This window comes from Desmodus rotundus, chromosome 12, assembly GCF_022682495.2.
Source record: "Desmodus rotundus isolate HL8 chromosome 12, HLdesRot8A.1, whole genome shotgun sequence".
NCBI classification, from domain to species: domain Eukaryota; kingdom Metazoa; phylum Chordata; class Mammalia; order Chiroptera; family Phyllostomidae; genus Desmodus; species Desmodus rotundus.
Window position 1 is genome coordinate 27,196,930 of NC_071398.1, and position 16,289 is coordinate 27,213,218.

Consider the following 16,289-nt stretch of genomic DNA (forward strand, 5'->3'; position numbering starts at 1 on the left):
GCACAAAACAGGGGTTTGTTCGGAAGGGAGATGCCAACTCTGTGGCAAACTTTCAGGCCACAGCTGTCCCCGTAGCACTCTGTGAGGCTGGCTGCTTGTGACAGGAAGGACAAACTTTTGCACGTTCAGTTACTGCTCTACTGCACTGAGAGCGTGTCTGTCTCAGAGCAAGCATAGGTGGTATGGGGCGGAGGCCCAGTCAGTCTTCCAGACACCAACAGAAGAGACTGACTCAGAGCTGGAGGTGTGGCCTGTGGAGAAGGCTGGTGAGGTTCTGGGCGGGGCAGACTCTCAGAGCATGGAAGGAGGGGTTGGGGTGGGGGTGGACCTGGTGCTGGGACTCCGGTGAGGTGAACTAGGCTCTCCTTAGGCACACCCTTTAAAGGAGTGTCAAAATCTCAGCCATCAAGATAGATCATCTTTCAATGCAGCATTTTTTAATAAAAATGAGTGCACAGATTCATGTTAAACAAGATATCAAAATTTTTAAGCAAATTGAAGTTATGTTACTGACTTTTCCTGTTGCATCCAGCTCTGAGATGACTCAGCACAATGCTGTGAAAGTGTCCTTTCCACTTTGGGCCTACTCCTGCAGATTTAAGGGGTGGGACAGAAACGTGCTGTGACTCTCTGGCTCAGGGGCAGGGATGCAGGTTAAGGTCCTCTGTGCCTACGGGAGTCTGCATCCCAGTGGGCTAGGCAGAGGCTGTGCCCTTTCTGCAAGAGTTAGAAACAGTGGGCAAACGGTAACCCCCTCACCCATGTAATCTGTAGTGGGGCTCAAAAAAAAAGGAAATCTATGCATTTAAAAAAAACTAGAATATAAAATAATTATGTTTAAAATGATTGGGGGAAAGGAATAGGAACCACGAATGAAAAATAGAGCATAATGAGCTAGTAAAGGGAAATGTGAAAAATAAGTAAACCACTATCTAGCAATCCAATTGCACCTTGGCTCATCACTGCTCTGGGCCCCCAGCAGTGGACATGGTCACCTGGGCCTATAGATGAGGAACCAAGGTATCACCACATGCTGAGGGGTGGAATAGTTTGTGAGTAGAAGGGATGGAATTCAAATTCACATATATTTATGCCAAATAATTTTTTTAATCCTCACCCACAGATATGTTTGCTGGTTCTAAAGAGAGAAAGCATGAGAGAGAGAGGGAAACTCTGATGTGAGAAACATCAATCAGTTTTGGACTCCCGTATGCTCCTGAACAAGGTATCGAACCCACAACCTTTTGGTGTACAGGACAGTGCTCCAACTAAATGAGGCACCCAGCCAGGTCTATGCCAAAAAAAAATTTTAACAAGAAAACATCTCTTCCTTTTATTTTATAACAAAAGAAACTATCCTTTTTTAAAATCTGTACCCAGACCCTGGCCAGGTAGCTCAGTTACTTAGAGCTTCATCCTGATACGTGAAAGTTTGTGGGGTCGATCTCTGTTCAGGGGACTTATAACAAACAATCAGCCAATGAATGCACAAATAAGTGGAACAAATTGATGTTTCTCTCTCTCTCTCTGTCTCTCTCCTTCTCCACCTCTCTCCCTCACACACCTCTCACTAAAATCAATCAATAAAACTGAAAATTTTTAGTAATTTAAGATAACTATAAGTTGGAAAGCAAAGTTAGCCATTCCCCCCAGGCTTGCTGGCCCATAAACCTGTGTCCTTCACGGGCAGCTCTACCCAGACAGGCCCTGGGAGTCCTCCCAGGTTGTCCTTCCTTGTCTGTTATGCTTGTGAGTGACTGGGGTGAGCACGAACATCTTAGAAGCTAGGCGACCATAAATATCCAAATGCTGTGGATCAGCCAGAGCTAATTCTGTGCCATAGGGCAAAACTGAAGAAGTGCTCTGTATTCCTGGGTTCCCTCTGCTCCATAATCCTAGCAATAACCCTGGCCCTAGCCCCAACTCCAACCGAAAATACCTTCAGACATCGCCAATGTACCCTGGGGGTCTGAATTTCCCCCATTTGAGAACCACTAAACTAAGATGACTTCCAAATACTTACTAAAACTGTTGACCTTTTTCCGAGGATTCTTTTTTTCTACAAGGGTGATTGTATAAGGATCAGATGAGGAAGTTCATAGAAATTTTTTGAAAAAGACTATGCCATTGTTTGGCCTTCTATTTGTAATTTTAATTTAAATATACAGTATAATGTTTAGGCCTAGGGTGGCCTAGAGATTCCCACCCTCCAGAGCCCCCTCCCATGCCTCCCTTTCATCCAGACCCTCACTTGTGGGGGCTTCTTGACTTGGGTTCGTAGACCCTTAATAGATCTGAAGATAGTATATTTCTGTGTGATTGTTTTCCTCTGTAATGCTATGTATTTTATTTTATGCATTTTAAAATAGTATTCAGAGGAGGGTACATAGGCTTCATCACCCTGCCAAAGAGGTCCAAAAGTTAAGAATTAACCAAACTTCAACCCGCCCGTCAGTGAAATGTTCACGCTGTGTTGACATGTGAGCGGTTTGGGCAGAAACTGAGATGAACAGTTTCTTGTGTCATACCTCTTTCTCTGTCATTGTACCCAACTCTTAGCTGATCTCCTGACACTCCAAAATAAGGTTGAGACATCCTTGATGAACTGCAGGAACTCCAGGTGCCCGTCTGTGGCTACCTCTGCTTTCCTACCCCAGCTGCTGATGCCTGCCAGCTGTGCTTACAGCTGTGGATCCTGGGTCTGCCATGTAAATAGGTCTTTCAGGGCTGTCCAGGCCAACCTGGAGGCTACGAGGGTGGTTCTGTAGGGCTCCTACCCGGGGGTGGTGGAGATGCCACAGCTGGGCTGTGGGTGCTTGAATGTGTGTGCCTTTGCAGGGCGGGGTCAGGGTGTGCAGGAGTCTCAAGACCATAGGAAGACTCTGGGCTCCTGTGCAAGACACAGAAGTCTTCAAGATAATGCTGACAACTCATGTCATCACCTCCTGGAGACCAGACCCTAGTATACAGGCACTTTGTGGAAGATGGAACAATGACAGCCTACTTCCTATCTGTGTTCATCCAAAGGAATCTTCTTACACATCGCGTAATCTATCCTCACACCCCACCTCCAAGCAGATTTTAACAATACAGTGGTTCCTACAGTGGGAAATACACAAAATAAGAGACAGTGCAATTTTAGAGTGAGTTTCCCCCAAGAATTTTTAAGCAGTTAACATGTGACAAATGTCTTTTTCCACCCCCACTTCTGCTTTTGTGTTGGCAAATGTATATTTTAAGGCAGAGCTGCACGAACATTCTCATTAAGTCAGGAAGCAGAGAAACACACTGCGGAGGGGAACACACTGTTTAATACTGCCCGAGTGAGCGTGCTGCCTCAGCTGCCTGCGTGTGGAGAGGAGTTCACCCGGCAGAGCAGGCACAGGGCAGCCACAGCGACCGCGCTTCCCCAGAGTTCAGAAGCACCTTCTGTAGAGGAAAAAAGGCCCATGTTCCTCGTACTCAAAGCGGTGGACCCACAGTGCTTGGAAGCCCTGAAGCGATGCCAGGATGGAGCCACCTGTCCACACCGCAGTGTCTCTTCCAGGCAATACATTGACCTGGGGGTTGTCGTTGGGACACAAGCTGCTCAGCTCCTTCTGCAGACGGTTAGGGAAACCGCTGAGCATAGTGCTGCCCCCACAGAGCAGGATGTTCCCCATGAGGTCCCGTTTGAGGGCGATGTCACACTTGTTGAGGCAGGACACTGTCTGGGTGTGGAGGCCCAGCTGCATGGACTTGATCAGAGATGGCTTGAAGAACATCTCTGAGCAGAGGAACCTCTCCTGGCCCAGGCTTATCTCCTGCCCGTCCGGCAGAGTGTACTGGATCGTGTGCGCAGTAGCTGGGACTTTCTTCTCTTCGATGGGGTCCAGGGCCACGAAGCAGCATGTCTTCTTGATGTCCTCCACAATGCCCGTCTGGCCCTCGGTGAACTGTTTTCCATACTTGTTCATCAGGTCCATCAAGTAGGCTGTCAGGTCAGAGCCCGCATAGTCCAGCCGACCCGTGATGCTGGGCAAAGGATAGCCTTCGTAGATGGGGACCACATAGGACACGCCGTGGCCAACCTCCACAACCAGGCCAGAGGTCCTGCCATAGGAGTACATGGACAGGCGGGACTGGTAGGCGATGTGCATCGCAGGCGTACCAAAGGTCTCAAACAGCATTTCAGCGTACCTCTCTCTGTTGGTGTGTGGGCTCAGGGGTGGGTCCGAAACCAAGACCGCATGCTCCTCTGGGGCGATCTTCATCTCTTGCTGGAAGAGATATTCCCAGATCGCCTGCACAGAATCCCAGTCCACAATGATGCCATGCCGCAGAGGATTGATTAGCCTGAGACGAACCTCTGGATTGAGGAGCTCCTGCCCCACAAACGTCTCTTTGCGGTTGTCCCCCGTTTTGGCCGTCTCCATGTAGGGCTTGCCCACAGTCGACGAGATCTTGTGGCTGGGCTTTGGCAGCCCGGCGAAGCCACATTTACAATAGCCAGTGCCAAGGTCCACAACCACGGCCTTGGTCACCTTTACCTTGGGCTTCTCCTTGACTTCTGCTGACTGAGTGGGTTCTTCTGTGTCCGAACAGGTGCGGCGGACCCACACTGCGCGCTTGGCGGGGCCTTCCTTCAGGGAGGCGGTCTGGAGGGCCTGGGTGTTCACTGGGGCCTGTTCGCCCTTTCCCTTGTCAGGGCCATCCCCCACAACTGCTGCCTGCGGGGCCCACCTGCTGTCCAGGGCCATCTTGCTCTCAGGACATTTCTCGATCCCACTGTCTTCAAGGCCTGAAAGGCTTAACTCAGAGGGCAGCTTGAGAATTTCCCCAACAATGACATCACTGATTATGACTTAATCCAGGCACTAGGCACTAGGAAACTTTGTCCCATGGTAGGGTTGATTTGGGTAGTATTTCTGCAGTGATTTACCTTTTTTCTAATTGTAATAAACCTGATTCATCTAGTCAAAAAAAAAAACAAAAATAAAAATCTGCACCTGGTAGAATGTTTAGCTTCTTTATGAGCTCCCGTAAAATTTCTTTAAAATGCCATTCCAGGTGTGACCTTGCTTTTTCATCGGGTGAGCTGACAGTGTCCAGTTCCACCTCTGTTCTACATTCTCTTGAATTCTGTGTGTTGGGGGCTCCTTTTGAAATCTGTAAAGATGGGAGGGCCAGGGGGTATAGTAGTGTGAGAAGGACATGAAAAAACACTGGTGGAGCCCACACTGAGGTCCTTCCCAAGATGCCCACAAATGAGCTGTTCCCTTAGCAGCTGCCAAAGAGCATCTGGGGGCAAATGATTACTATATGATCTTTTACTCTGAATGCCTGAAAATTAAACATGCCTAGCTCAAAAATTAAATATTTCACAAATACTAAAAACACACACTGTCTAGTTACTGGAAAAAACACATCAGCTAGTCTTAGCAGGTCTGTCTCCAAGTATTTCTATGCATTTCTTAGAACTCCACTGCACAGACTTGATCTAAGCCACATGGCCATTCACCCAAGCGACAGCCATTTCCCGAACTGGTCTCCCTCTTCCCTGCTTGCCTCCTTGTAATGCACTGCCCATGCAGCGTCCTCCTGCTGGGCCTCTCCCTCCGACCTTTCTCCTCTCTGTCTCCTTCTGGCTGTCTCCATGTCCACCATGTGGCCTTCCTCAAGTATCTTCCCCCTGAGGAACTGTGCAGAAACCATTCTCTCTGCTTTGAACCAGACTTGATCCTCATTATTCACTCATTCTGTTTTTCGAAATTCACCTGCGTGCTAAAATTGATTTGTAACCCCAAAATCCTTGTGGTGCTTTCACGGTCATTTGCAGACAAGTGCAGAACAGCAAAAATACTCGAGTTGCCCGACATGCACATTTCCAGCTGAGGTCAAAAGAGACCAAGCTCTGCCTTCCTGTCTCAGCTCTGACACCATAAACAAGTGTGCTTTTTACGGTTGATTTGATGCCACATTTTTCACATTAAAGATATGTTTAAACAGAAACACACAGAAAACAAACCAAAGTTGTCTAGTGATTGATGGCTATGTATTGATTGATTGATTGGTTGACGAGGCTCGCAGGGAGCTAACCCTGCATGCCTCCTGGGAGCAGCAGTTCCTATTAGCTAATGGGCATGGGAGGTGACTTAGTGAGCATGTAACAAGGAGGGACAGCACTCGCCTGCCTGTCTGTCACTGCTTGTCTGTCTCCATCCCTGGCCTAGGAGCCTCTTGAGAGCAAGGACCACATTGATTTTGGACAGTGCCTGGCATATAGTAGGTACTTGATAAATTTTTAATTAATGAATAAATTGCAAATAAATGATTTTCAAGGGTAATTTTTAACCAGGCTTTCACCTATAGTGAATCATTAGAGGTTAATATTTAATACCACTTTACAAAATCTGGGCAGATTTTCACCAGAGTCTGTGAATGAATGCTAATTAAATACCTTTATTTAATTATCACTTGACACTCTTCTTTGGTTTGAGCCTCCCCTTTGGACTTGAGAGCATGACAGAAGATGCTCCTCTGTCTCCACGCTCTGCCAGTGTCCCTGGCCAAGTACCTCTGCTCTGCTGAATTTCCCTGAGGCCCCCTTGGCAGAGACGCTGTCACCCAGGTGCTCAGGACACTGCTGCCTTAGAAATCTGGTGAGGAGCCATGAGGATCTATATGTCCCTTCCTCCTGGGGAGAGAGAGGCAACTCAGAGGTCCATTCTGCTTCTCGCTGAACCACAACGCCAGGACAAGAAAGTCTCTCACCCCTAACTGAGCCCAATAGCTTGGAACACTGAGAGCTGGATTTCATTAGTAACTCCTAAACTTGTTGCTCACTCGTAGCTTCTGGCTCCATCTGGGCTTCTATTAGAGCAGAAGTCAGCAAACTTTTTCCCTGAAGGATCAGATGATAAGTAACGTAGGCTTTGGAGGCCACACAGTCTGTCTTAACTACTAAACTCTGTTGTTGTTGAAAGGGGCCACATCAGTAGATAGGTGTGGCTGTGTTCCAATAAAACTTTATTTACACAAGCAGACAGAGGGCCAGATTTAGCCTGTGGGCCATAGTTTTCCAACCCCTGCAGTGCAACCCTTCCCATATGATGGTATCTTATTTGTCTGTGTTGTATTCTGCACTGTGAGCTCTTGGAGAAAGGCCTGAGTTACATTCACTGTTTTCATCTTGACATCTGGTACAAGGCCCACCCCATAGCAAGCCATCAGCCAACATCTGCTAAATGCGTAACTTGCCCCCAAACACAGGTGTTGTGAAACAAGCCAAGCGGATGAAAGGTGATCCGAGCCCCGCCCAATGATAGCCCATCCATCATTGCACCTCCCGTTGTCAGTACTCAAAATAGCAGCAGTTGTTTTTCTGACAACAAATGAAAATAATATTCCTAGACACGTTCAACAAAAAGCCACTGAGTGTGGGGGTGGCATCCAGATGTCAGCTGGAATCTGCCTGACCATGAGACCTGAATAAACTTGTGATAAATCCTGATTTGGAGCCCTGTAGCAAACCAAAGTCTTCACCAAGATTTGTGCAAATGCCAGAGGGTTGGAGAAGGAGGTCCTGCATTTCTAGGGGTCACTTCTGGTCCCAAGTGTCCACTTCTGACAAGTTAGTTCTGTGTCTTTATTACCTCACTATCCTGTCCATGAAGTCTGTTACATTCCACAGTGCTCTTTTCCTCAGCCCCCCTTGGCTCACACACATGCATGCTCACCATCGTCATCAGAATCTGGTGCATGTGGTCCACTTAATTGATGATGTTGGAGGAGAATGCGGTTACATCACATCAAATTACTTCACTCTGAGCCCCAGATAGCCCTTAACTGTCCAGAGAGCCCAGATAGCAAATTCCTCTCACTGTCCCACCTCTGTATTTTTCCCAGGACACATTAGCCCCCAAAATCACCCCAGCCTCAACACGTATGGTGACTCCTGTCTAATTTCCCCCTCTGCACCCCCTTCTCGTTTTGTAACAGCTTTCTAGAGATATGGTTGACATACAATCAGCTGCATATGTTTAGAATGTATAATTTGATAAGTTCTGACAGAATGTTCACACCCAGAACACTATCACCCTGATTGAGCCACTGCACATACCCAGCACCCCCAAGAATGCCCCTTAGTCATCTTCCCTCCTGCCTCCTGTACCCCATCCCCAGGTAACCACTGGTCTGCTTTCTGTCACTATAGATTACTGTGCCTTCTCTACAGTTTCAAATAAATTGAATATCATACAGTACGTACTCTTTTTTGGTCTGGCTTCTTTCACTCATCACAGATGGGGTTCATGCATGTTGTCACTCTTCTCTCTTGAGAGCAAAGAAACAAAGACCTTCTACAGGACAATTTAATTCTCTCCAGGCCCTGCCTCCAGTGGGCTTCAGGCTCACTTCTAACAGATGGAAAGGTGTCAAAAGGCTAACAGGGCCCCCCTCTCTTCTGAAGACTGTATGGTTTTAAATAGCATGTTTCCTCCCCATACATATCCTTTCCTTCTTTAGTTCATTCAACAACTGTTGAATAAGCACCTGTGTGTGCCAGGCACTGTTACTGGGAACAATGGGAAACAGACAAATAAGGCCTTCCTCTTGGGGAATGGCTAGAGAATAAGAAAATGGTGGTTCCAAATATAATAGGTGATGTGAGGAAAATGTAAAATTCCTTGGTTCGTCTGAAAGGACACACACCCAACCAAGGTCAGTGGTCCCTTCTGGGGAGTGGAGTGAGAGTCGGGGGCTGGGATAAGTAGTCATCTGTTTTTTTGTTTGTTTGTTTGTTTACAGGTTTTGAGAATGCAATCCCATATTTCTTTTTTTTAAGTTATTTGAGTGCTTTTTAATGAGAAATATATGCGTACTGTAGAAAAAATTAACAGAGCAAATTAAAAATCACCTTTAATCCCACCACTCTGATGCAGCCATCATTATATTTCATTTGGTTAAGTCCACAGTCCAGAGGCAGAGGAACACGTTTTACTTTGTTTTTGTGTAATTAAACGGGCCATGGGAACTGCTATCAGTTTCCTGGGGAGCTGAGTTGTGTTTATTTTTTTTAAGAGCTACTAATTTTTGATTAACAAGGATGAATGTAACATTTAAGAGGAATTTAATTATACCCTCTTCCCCTTCTCAACAAAACAACATTATTCCCCGTGAAGTGTAGAGTCAAGACTCTGAGGATGTATGGCTCTGAGCAGAGGAATTATAGGGGACATTTTTCATGTCACTGCCTAGACAGCCATGCAAGCGATCTAACAGTGAGGTATCTCAGCTGCAGGTTACATCCCCAGCTGAAGCCGGGCTGGGTAATAATTCACTTTGTCATTACTTAATTCTGTGATAGCTGCAGTTACTGAGCCAGAATAGAAAGCCTCAGTCGCTAAAAAGATGAGGCTCTCTGTGTCACAGTGTCTAGGACCAGACAGGCAAGGGGCAGCTCAATGGGCTGATGGGTGGCTACATGAAGAAGTCTGATAATGGGTGCAGGGCTTCTGATTCATTTATTTTCTAAATGACATCTTTGCATGTTTCATTCATCAGCTTATTCAGTGGACATATAGTTAGGAGGTGCATCTTGTGTGCCAGTCATAGAGGCCACATCCAAGCACAGGCCAAGCTCCGTGAGAAGCTGTTCTCCCACAAAGTTGACAAACTGGCCTTTGAGGCTACGTGTGTCTAGGACATCCAAGCCTTTGCCTGGATTTGCCAACTTCTGTTGGTTTTCTAATGTCACATTCCCCAATGCCTGTGTGCTAAGGTGTCTGCTCTAAGTACCATCCTTGTCCTCCCTGGCCTCCCACCTAGGACCCTGTAGATATCTCCACAGTGCCTCTCCCACTTCAGCACCACGGTCAGTGCCCACCAACCACTCAGTGCCCTTCAGTGTGGGATGCTAAGTATTTTGCATTCCGTGACTTGCTAGTGTTGCTTCCCCTGGCCTCTCCCTCCAGGTAACCATCACATGACTAAACCCAGCTTATTTATTGGCAGTACTAAGTACTGTGAAAGCATGGTGAATCTGATATCCAGCTCTGCACTGAGGATTGTGGGACTTCAGGCAAGTTACTTAACCTCTCCTGGTCCCATTCTCTCCAGAAGTAAAAGGAGATAATAGCTAGAGTCATTGGGAAGATTAAACAGGCTAATCTGGCAAAGCTCTCAGCTCAGGCTCTGGAATGTAGTAAGAACCCAATGTGCATTAGCTAATATGTCTAAAATCATTCCAAACATCACATTACCCTCATAACCTTCCTTTATCACCCACCCCAACCCCAGAGGGCACTGCCCCTCTCTGCATAACTTAGGATAACTTTCATCTTACATACATAAGCACACACACAATTATTTTGTAATTGTCAATGAGAGTCCTAACAAGGATAAGTAATACTCACTGCTGTAATAGATAACCCCCTAATCTCAATAGCCTGACAAAGAAATGTGTTTCTCCTTCATATCACTATTCAGTTGCTGGTGGTAGGGCATGGGTGTGGGAGAGATGTCTCTGCTCCACAATAGTAATTCAAAAACTCAGGCTCCTTGGCTCCTTCCATCTTATGAGACTGCCTCTTCAGAGTGTGACCTCCATGGTTGCTGTGGAAGAAGAAAGGGAGATTCTTATAGGGGTCTTGTGGCCATATCCAGAAGTGATATTATCATGTCCACTCACTTTTTCTTGACAAGAATCAAGACCCCAACCTAGCTGCAAGGGAAGCTGAGAAATGCAGCCTACCTGTATACCCAGGTGGAAATTAAAACTGTCTCTGCCACAGGAATGCTCCTCATCTCCCCCACTAGGCCAGGAGGCACGTGAGGGTACAAACCATGTGCACTGGCTCTCTTATCCAGTGTTCATTCACTTCTGCCTTCCCTTGAGCTGAGAATGTCTGTGGGTCCCTTCGGGGAACTGCAAGTAAAGCAACACTCATTGAGCCACATATATTACTGCATAAAATTAGCTCATTACCATCCGGTATAGGATGCATGTGGAGGTGGGACAGAGATAAGGCAGCTCATAAAAGAAGAACCCATGAACTTCTCAGTTAAGGGTAACCTCTCCCAACCCTTCCCAAATGTGGCCCTGAAGTCAGCATTTCCTGGCTTCTGGTGACAGAGCTAATAAGAGTTTTCTTACCTGGTTCACCCACCTCTTGGAATAGAGCCTTATCTCAGTGACAAAAAAAACACATGTGTCCAGTAGGTCTTAAAAAAAAAGTTAGGCAAGAAATTGGGACAAACTTTCAAAAAAAAGTTGCATTACGTACCAACTTTTTCAAAACAGTTATACTCTTTAACAACAGTAATTCTACTCCTAGGAATTTATCTCAAAGAAATAATCAGAAGTGGTGTCAAAGACTTGTGCACTAGGAAGCAGAGATTTATGCTCAGAGTTCTTCACTGAAGCTTTATTTATGATAGAAAAAGTTGGAAAACAGTCTCAATGTCCAACAATAGGAGACTGGATAAATAAATTATGGGACAGCCATAATATGCGATCATTACAACTGTGTCTCATATGAATTTTTAAGCCAAAGGACATTGTTTCTGATGTAAACTGAAGTTGAGAAGGTAAAATATTAAAGTTGGTAAACTGTATGACCCTGGTTATATAAATAAAACCTTGAAAAAATACCCTACAAGGTTAAGAGCAATTCTGTCAGGTTCCTGGAAGTATTGGTGATTTTTAATGTTTTCTTCACACTCTTTCATATTGTCACGTTTTCTATGCTGAACACAATACTTTTATAAGCAGAAAAATGATTTCTTAACAAAGAGAAAACAAGGAAATTGTAAGAAGACCACCTTTCTCTCTGCAGACTCACTCAGAGGTACTGTGGTCCTTTTCTACAGTCTTATGAAAACTCGAATGCTGGTCTAGACCAATAGGTCCTGTAATAGGTAGTAACCAGCAATTGTCACCTGGGACACATCCCTCTCAGCTGTCATAACATCCATTCAGCTGCACAAAATATATCATCTCAGATAACCCTACAGACAGCACTTCCTTTACCAGGAGAAATGAAAAGGGCTTATTCCTTTGTAAGTTCTATAAGGGTATTTCTTGGCATCTAAAAAATGGCAAGGACCCTTCACCCGGATTTCACAGACACCCATCCCTAACCTTGGTTATGGTTCAAAAATGGTCGGGGATTTGAAACGAATTTCGCCTTTTCACCTGCAGCTGTGATTTCCAATTTGGTCTGGATGAATAAAACTGCCTCGAGACAAGTCAAAGGATAGACAAGTTTCACATGTTTTCTCTTCACTGGGGTTTCAACCTGCTGTGGTTAGGTTGTTAAGACAACAGATATAATGAACAAAAATAACAATAATTACCCTAAAAGGTAAAATCAAATGCACTGCAGTTCTCGCTTTGATGTCAGAATATGAACACTCAGATAGTTCTCCAAATCCCATGGAACAAGCCCATTATAAGCTTAAACTCACACCCTAGGAAGGCAAGCTTAGGGTATTCAAGGAAATGTTTGCTCTGTGCCCAGTGTGTGGATTCTACAGAACACGGGCTGCTCCAGTATCGGCAGGGGAATCATTCTGAGGCCCGGCCTGCCACAGCCCTGCTGCCCCAGACCCAGAGCTGGGGAAAGTGGTCTCTCCTCATCAGTGCATTACCGGGAATGAAGCACTCCTTCCTTGCCAACTACATAATGACTCTTCTTAAAATTGAATTTAAGTTCTGTTAGAAAATTGTTGAAAGCCTTTGGTGCTCATTTTTACCAAATTGAACTCTGTAATGGTACCGTAATAGAAAAAAATCTTCCAAAGTTCAATTGGAATTTTTCCTATTAACTTAGTAGCAAGGGTCCGATTTTAGGGAAATAGTTTCAGTGTGCGAGTGAAATCATGCTGTTTGTTATGCAGCATCAAAGCAGTTCTCCAGCACACGGTGATGCCTACACTCCTATGGGTTTGAACTTTCTGGGAGGCCAACACTAATCTGGTAACTTCAAGATTTTTCTGGCATCATCTGATGATGTTTCTGTAAAACTGAAGTTCATGCCTTCAAGCACCATGGCACTGTGTATCTGGACTAGGTTTCTAAAATGTATGTTTCTCTGATTCTTAAAAAGACTATGAGAATGGAATTTAAGGTTGAATTAATCACTCGCATTGCTTGATAAATGAACTGAAGTAATGCTTTGCTTGATTTTGAGTTTTTCTGTTTCTTGTGCTTTCAAAATATCATTTTGTGGTCATTGTATCTGCCTCTAGGAATTACTCTGGAATAAACTAGAAAACTAGGTTTTTAAAGATGTACAACTTGAAAAGAAAAGCAGAGATGGAAAGCCCAAGGAAAAGGGAATCAAGGCTTATTGAGTAACTACTCAGTGCCAGGCATTCTCTATGCATTTTACCATTTCATCTTCCCAACAACCCTAATGCCCATCTTATTGTCTCCATTTCACAGAAAATGCAGCTGAGACAAGAGGTTACATACATTTGTTTGGAATCACACAACTAAGAAACATCAGACCCAAGCCAATGTGCTTCTGCTGTAGACCTGAGGGTGTAAACCTATTCTAATATCTCAGAAAACACTTTCTATTTCTTCCAAGATGGCTGAATCTCCAGAGTGATGGAACTAGGGCATATTTTCTACCCCATCTAGGGCAGGGCTGGCCCTGGGCTCCCTCCTGTTTGACAGTTGCTCTCAGCTAACTCCTGCTGTTTGTCACTAGAGCAGCCAGAGACCAGATTCATCTTCCTGAAGAGGCTGATTGACAGCCTCCTTATCAGGTTTCTTCATTAACTAGATGGCTAATTATCATCCCTAGGTCCTCACACCCTTAGTCAATTATGAACCTTGGGTAGACTCTCACTGTCTTTTCCCACCCTCTGCACCTTGGCTATATCTTTGATAACCCCACTTTTTGTGTCATGGGGCATGTCTTCCTGGGTATTCTCACTCCCACCTGCCCTTTCCAAGTCCAAAGGCATCTTCCTGATTCCAGATCTAATCATCCCTCCTCTAGGTTATGGAAACAGCCTCCTAACTCAACTCCTTTCCCTCTCTAGCCTGTGCCTGGTACCTCTGCCAATGATGGACTCCTGACACCTGTTCTGATCATATCACTAGCTTCCTGGAGCAACCTCTCGGTGCCCCAATGCAGATAAAACTTGGTGTACAAACTTTGTCTGGCCATGGAGGTCGTGCACGGTGTGGCACCGAGAGGCAGTTCTGCGCCCACACCTTCCACTCTACTTGCAACACTCGGGAAGGAGGGGAAGGTTGAGCCAAGTGATCCTCAGAATTAAAATCTCTCATCCCAACTTAGATTTTATAAAATTGGGAACATATTTAGGCAAGAGAATAGATACACCTGCCCTAGGATTGAGTGCCTTTTCAGCTTCCATTGGTGCATTCACAAATCACCCACAAATTTAGTGGCTTAAAACCTCATTATTTATCTGTTGTGGTTTTGGTGAGTCCGTATTATGAAAAGGACACAGTGGAGACAACTTGTCTCTGCACCACAATGTCTGAGACTTCGGGTGGAAGCCCCAAAGGCTGGGGCTAAAATCATCTGAAGGCTCGTTTGCTTGTTTAGCTGGCAGTCAATGCTGGCTGTCATGCAGAACACCCGTGCACAGCCTCTGCGCATGGACTGCACTTCCTCACAGCATGGCGGCCAGTTTCCAGAAAGAGCATCCTGAGAGCATGCCCAGTGGAAACTGTGTCAATCACCTCTTATGCCAAAGCCCCAGGAGCCATGCAGGGTTGCTTCCAGCACACTTTATTCATCAAGGTGGTCATAAAGCCTGGTCCACCTTCTAGGCAAAGGGAATTAGACTTTAGCTTTGGGGTGAAGGAGCATGTGAGGTGAGAAATATTGTTGTTACCTTTTATGGAAAATACGACCTGCCATAGAGCCCAAAGTGTACCTGAACAGAGGATGGCTTGAAGTTGACCAGAGTTCACATCCCAGCTCCTTTGTTCAGTTGTTCTGTGGCATGGGGAATCAGTGAACCCTCTAATGCTGTATTGTTATTTATAAAATGGCTGTCATTTTTTTAAAGATTTTATTTATTTATTTTTAGAGAGATGGGAAGGAAGGGAGAGAGGGAGAGAAACATCAATGTGTGGTTGCCTCTCATGCACCCCCACCTGGGGACCTGGCCCACAACCCAGGCATGTGCCCTGACTGGGAATCAAACCGGCGATCCTCTGGTTCGCAGGCCGGAGCTCAATCCACTGAGCCACACCAGTCAGGGCTATTTATAAAATGGCTGTTATTTTAACTGATTCAGTTAGGAGCTTGTTATGATGTCATTAGCCTAAGAAGGGGCCTGGGTGTCTGACATCTGGAAGTGAGGTTGGAGCTGTCCCTTCATCCTCCTTGGTTAAATTCTCCACTGCTCTCAGTTCACTCACAGCCCAACATGCTCTTTCTCCATTCTGCCCCAGTTATTTGTAATGGGTGTCTCTTTCCCTGAATTCACAGCCTTTGTATCTTCTCTTCCTACCAACTGTGCTATGCTCAATGATGCCCCCTAGCCCACATTGTAGTCCCTGGAAACTGTAAACATGTGGTCTCCCATGGTAAAGGGAACCCTGCAGATGTGATTAAGCTGGGGCTCTTGAGATGGAAAGATTATCCTGGATTATCTGGGTGGGCTCAATTGAATCATAACCATCCTTATAAGGGGGAGATGGGAGGACTAGAGTTGGAGAAGGAGGTGTGATATTCATAGCAAGAGGTGGGAGTGATACAAGAAAGAGGACAGGAGACCAGGAGTGAATGGAAGTGCCCATACAAGCTGCAAAAAGCAAGGAAGCAGGTTCTTCCCTGAAGCTCTCAGAAGAAACACAGCCAGCCAACACCTTAATTTTAGACTCTGATCTCCCAGGCTGTAAGATAATAAATTTGAGTCAAGTTTCTAGGTTTGTGATAATTTGTTACGGCAGTTATAGGAACCTTATACACTAATCCTCTTCTATGTCTCTCTTCCTGTTGCAGAGAGTTCCTCATAAATCCCCCTCTGATCAATACTGCTCACCCAACATTCGCCCGTGCGCACCTACAATCTCCCACACGCAGGTTCTGCATGTGCTGCATTGGGAAACATGGCCTCGGCACAGAAGCTGTGTCTTAATCATCCTTGTGTCCCCCATGCTGCCCACAACATCCTTGTATGTAGCAAACACCCAGCAAACATTTATTTAATTCTTTAGAGAACCAGTGTCCCATTGCTATCCACAGCGGGTGTCTCAAAACACTTTTATCACCAGACCTATTTGTATTCGTGCAGAGCCAGTCACGCATGATGGT

The 16,289-nt window shown here is 45.6% G+C and overlaps 2 protein-coding genes across 2 annotated transcripts in view; one reads left to right on the forward strand and one right to left on the reverse strand.

Moving 5' to 3' along the window:
* CDH13 (cadherin 13) overlaps positions 1-16,289 on the forward strand; it is a 1,057,449-nt gene that overhangs the window by 975,850 nt on the left and 65,310 nt on the right. The window lies entirely within an intron of this gene.
* LOC112300724 (actin-like protein 7A) lies at positions 3,417-4,768 on the reverse strand. Its single transcript, XM_024556043.3, has one exon. It carries the CDS (start codon positions 4,737-4,739, stop codon positions 3,417-3,419), a length of 1,323 nt encoding a protein of 440 aa, XP_024411811.2. The 5' UTR covers positions 4,740-4,768.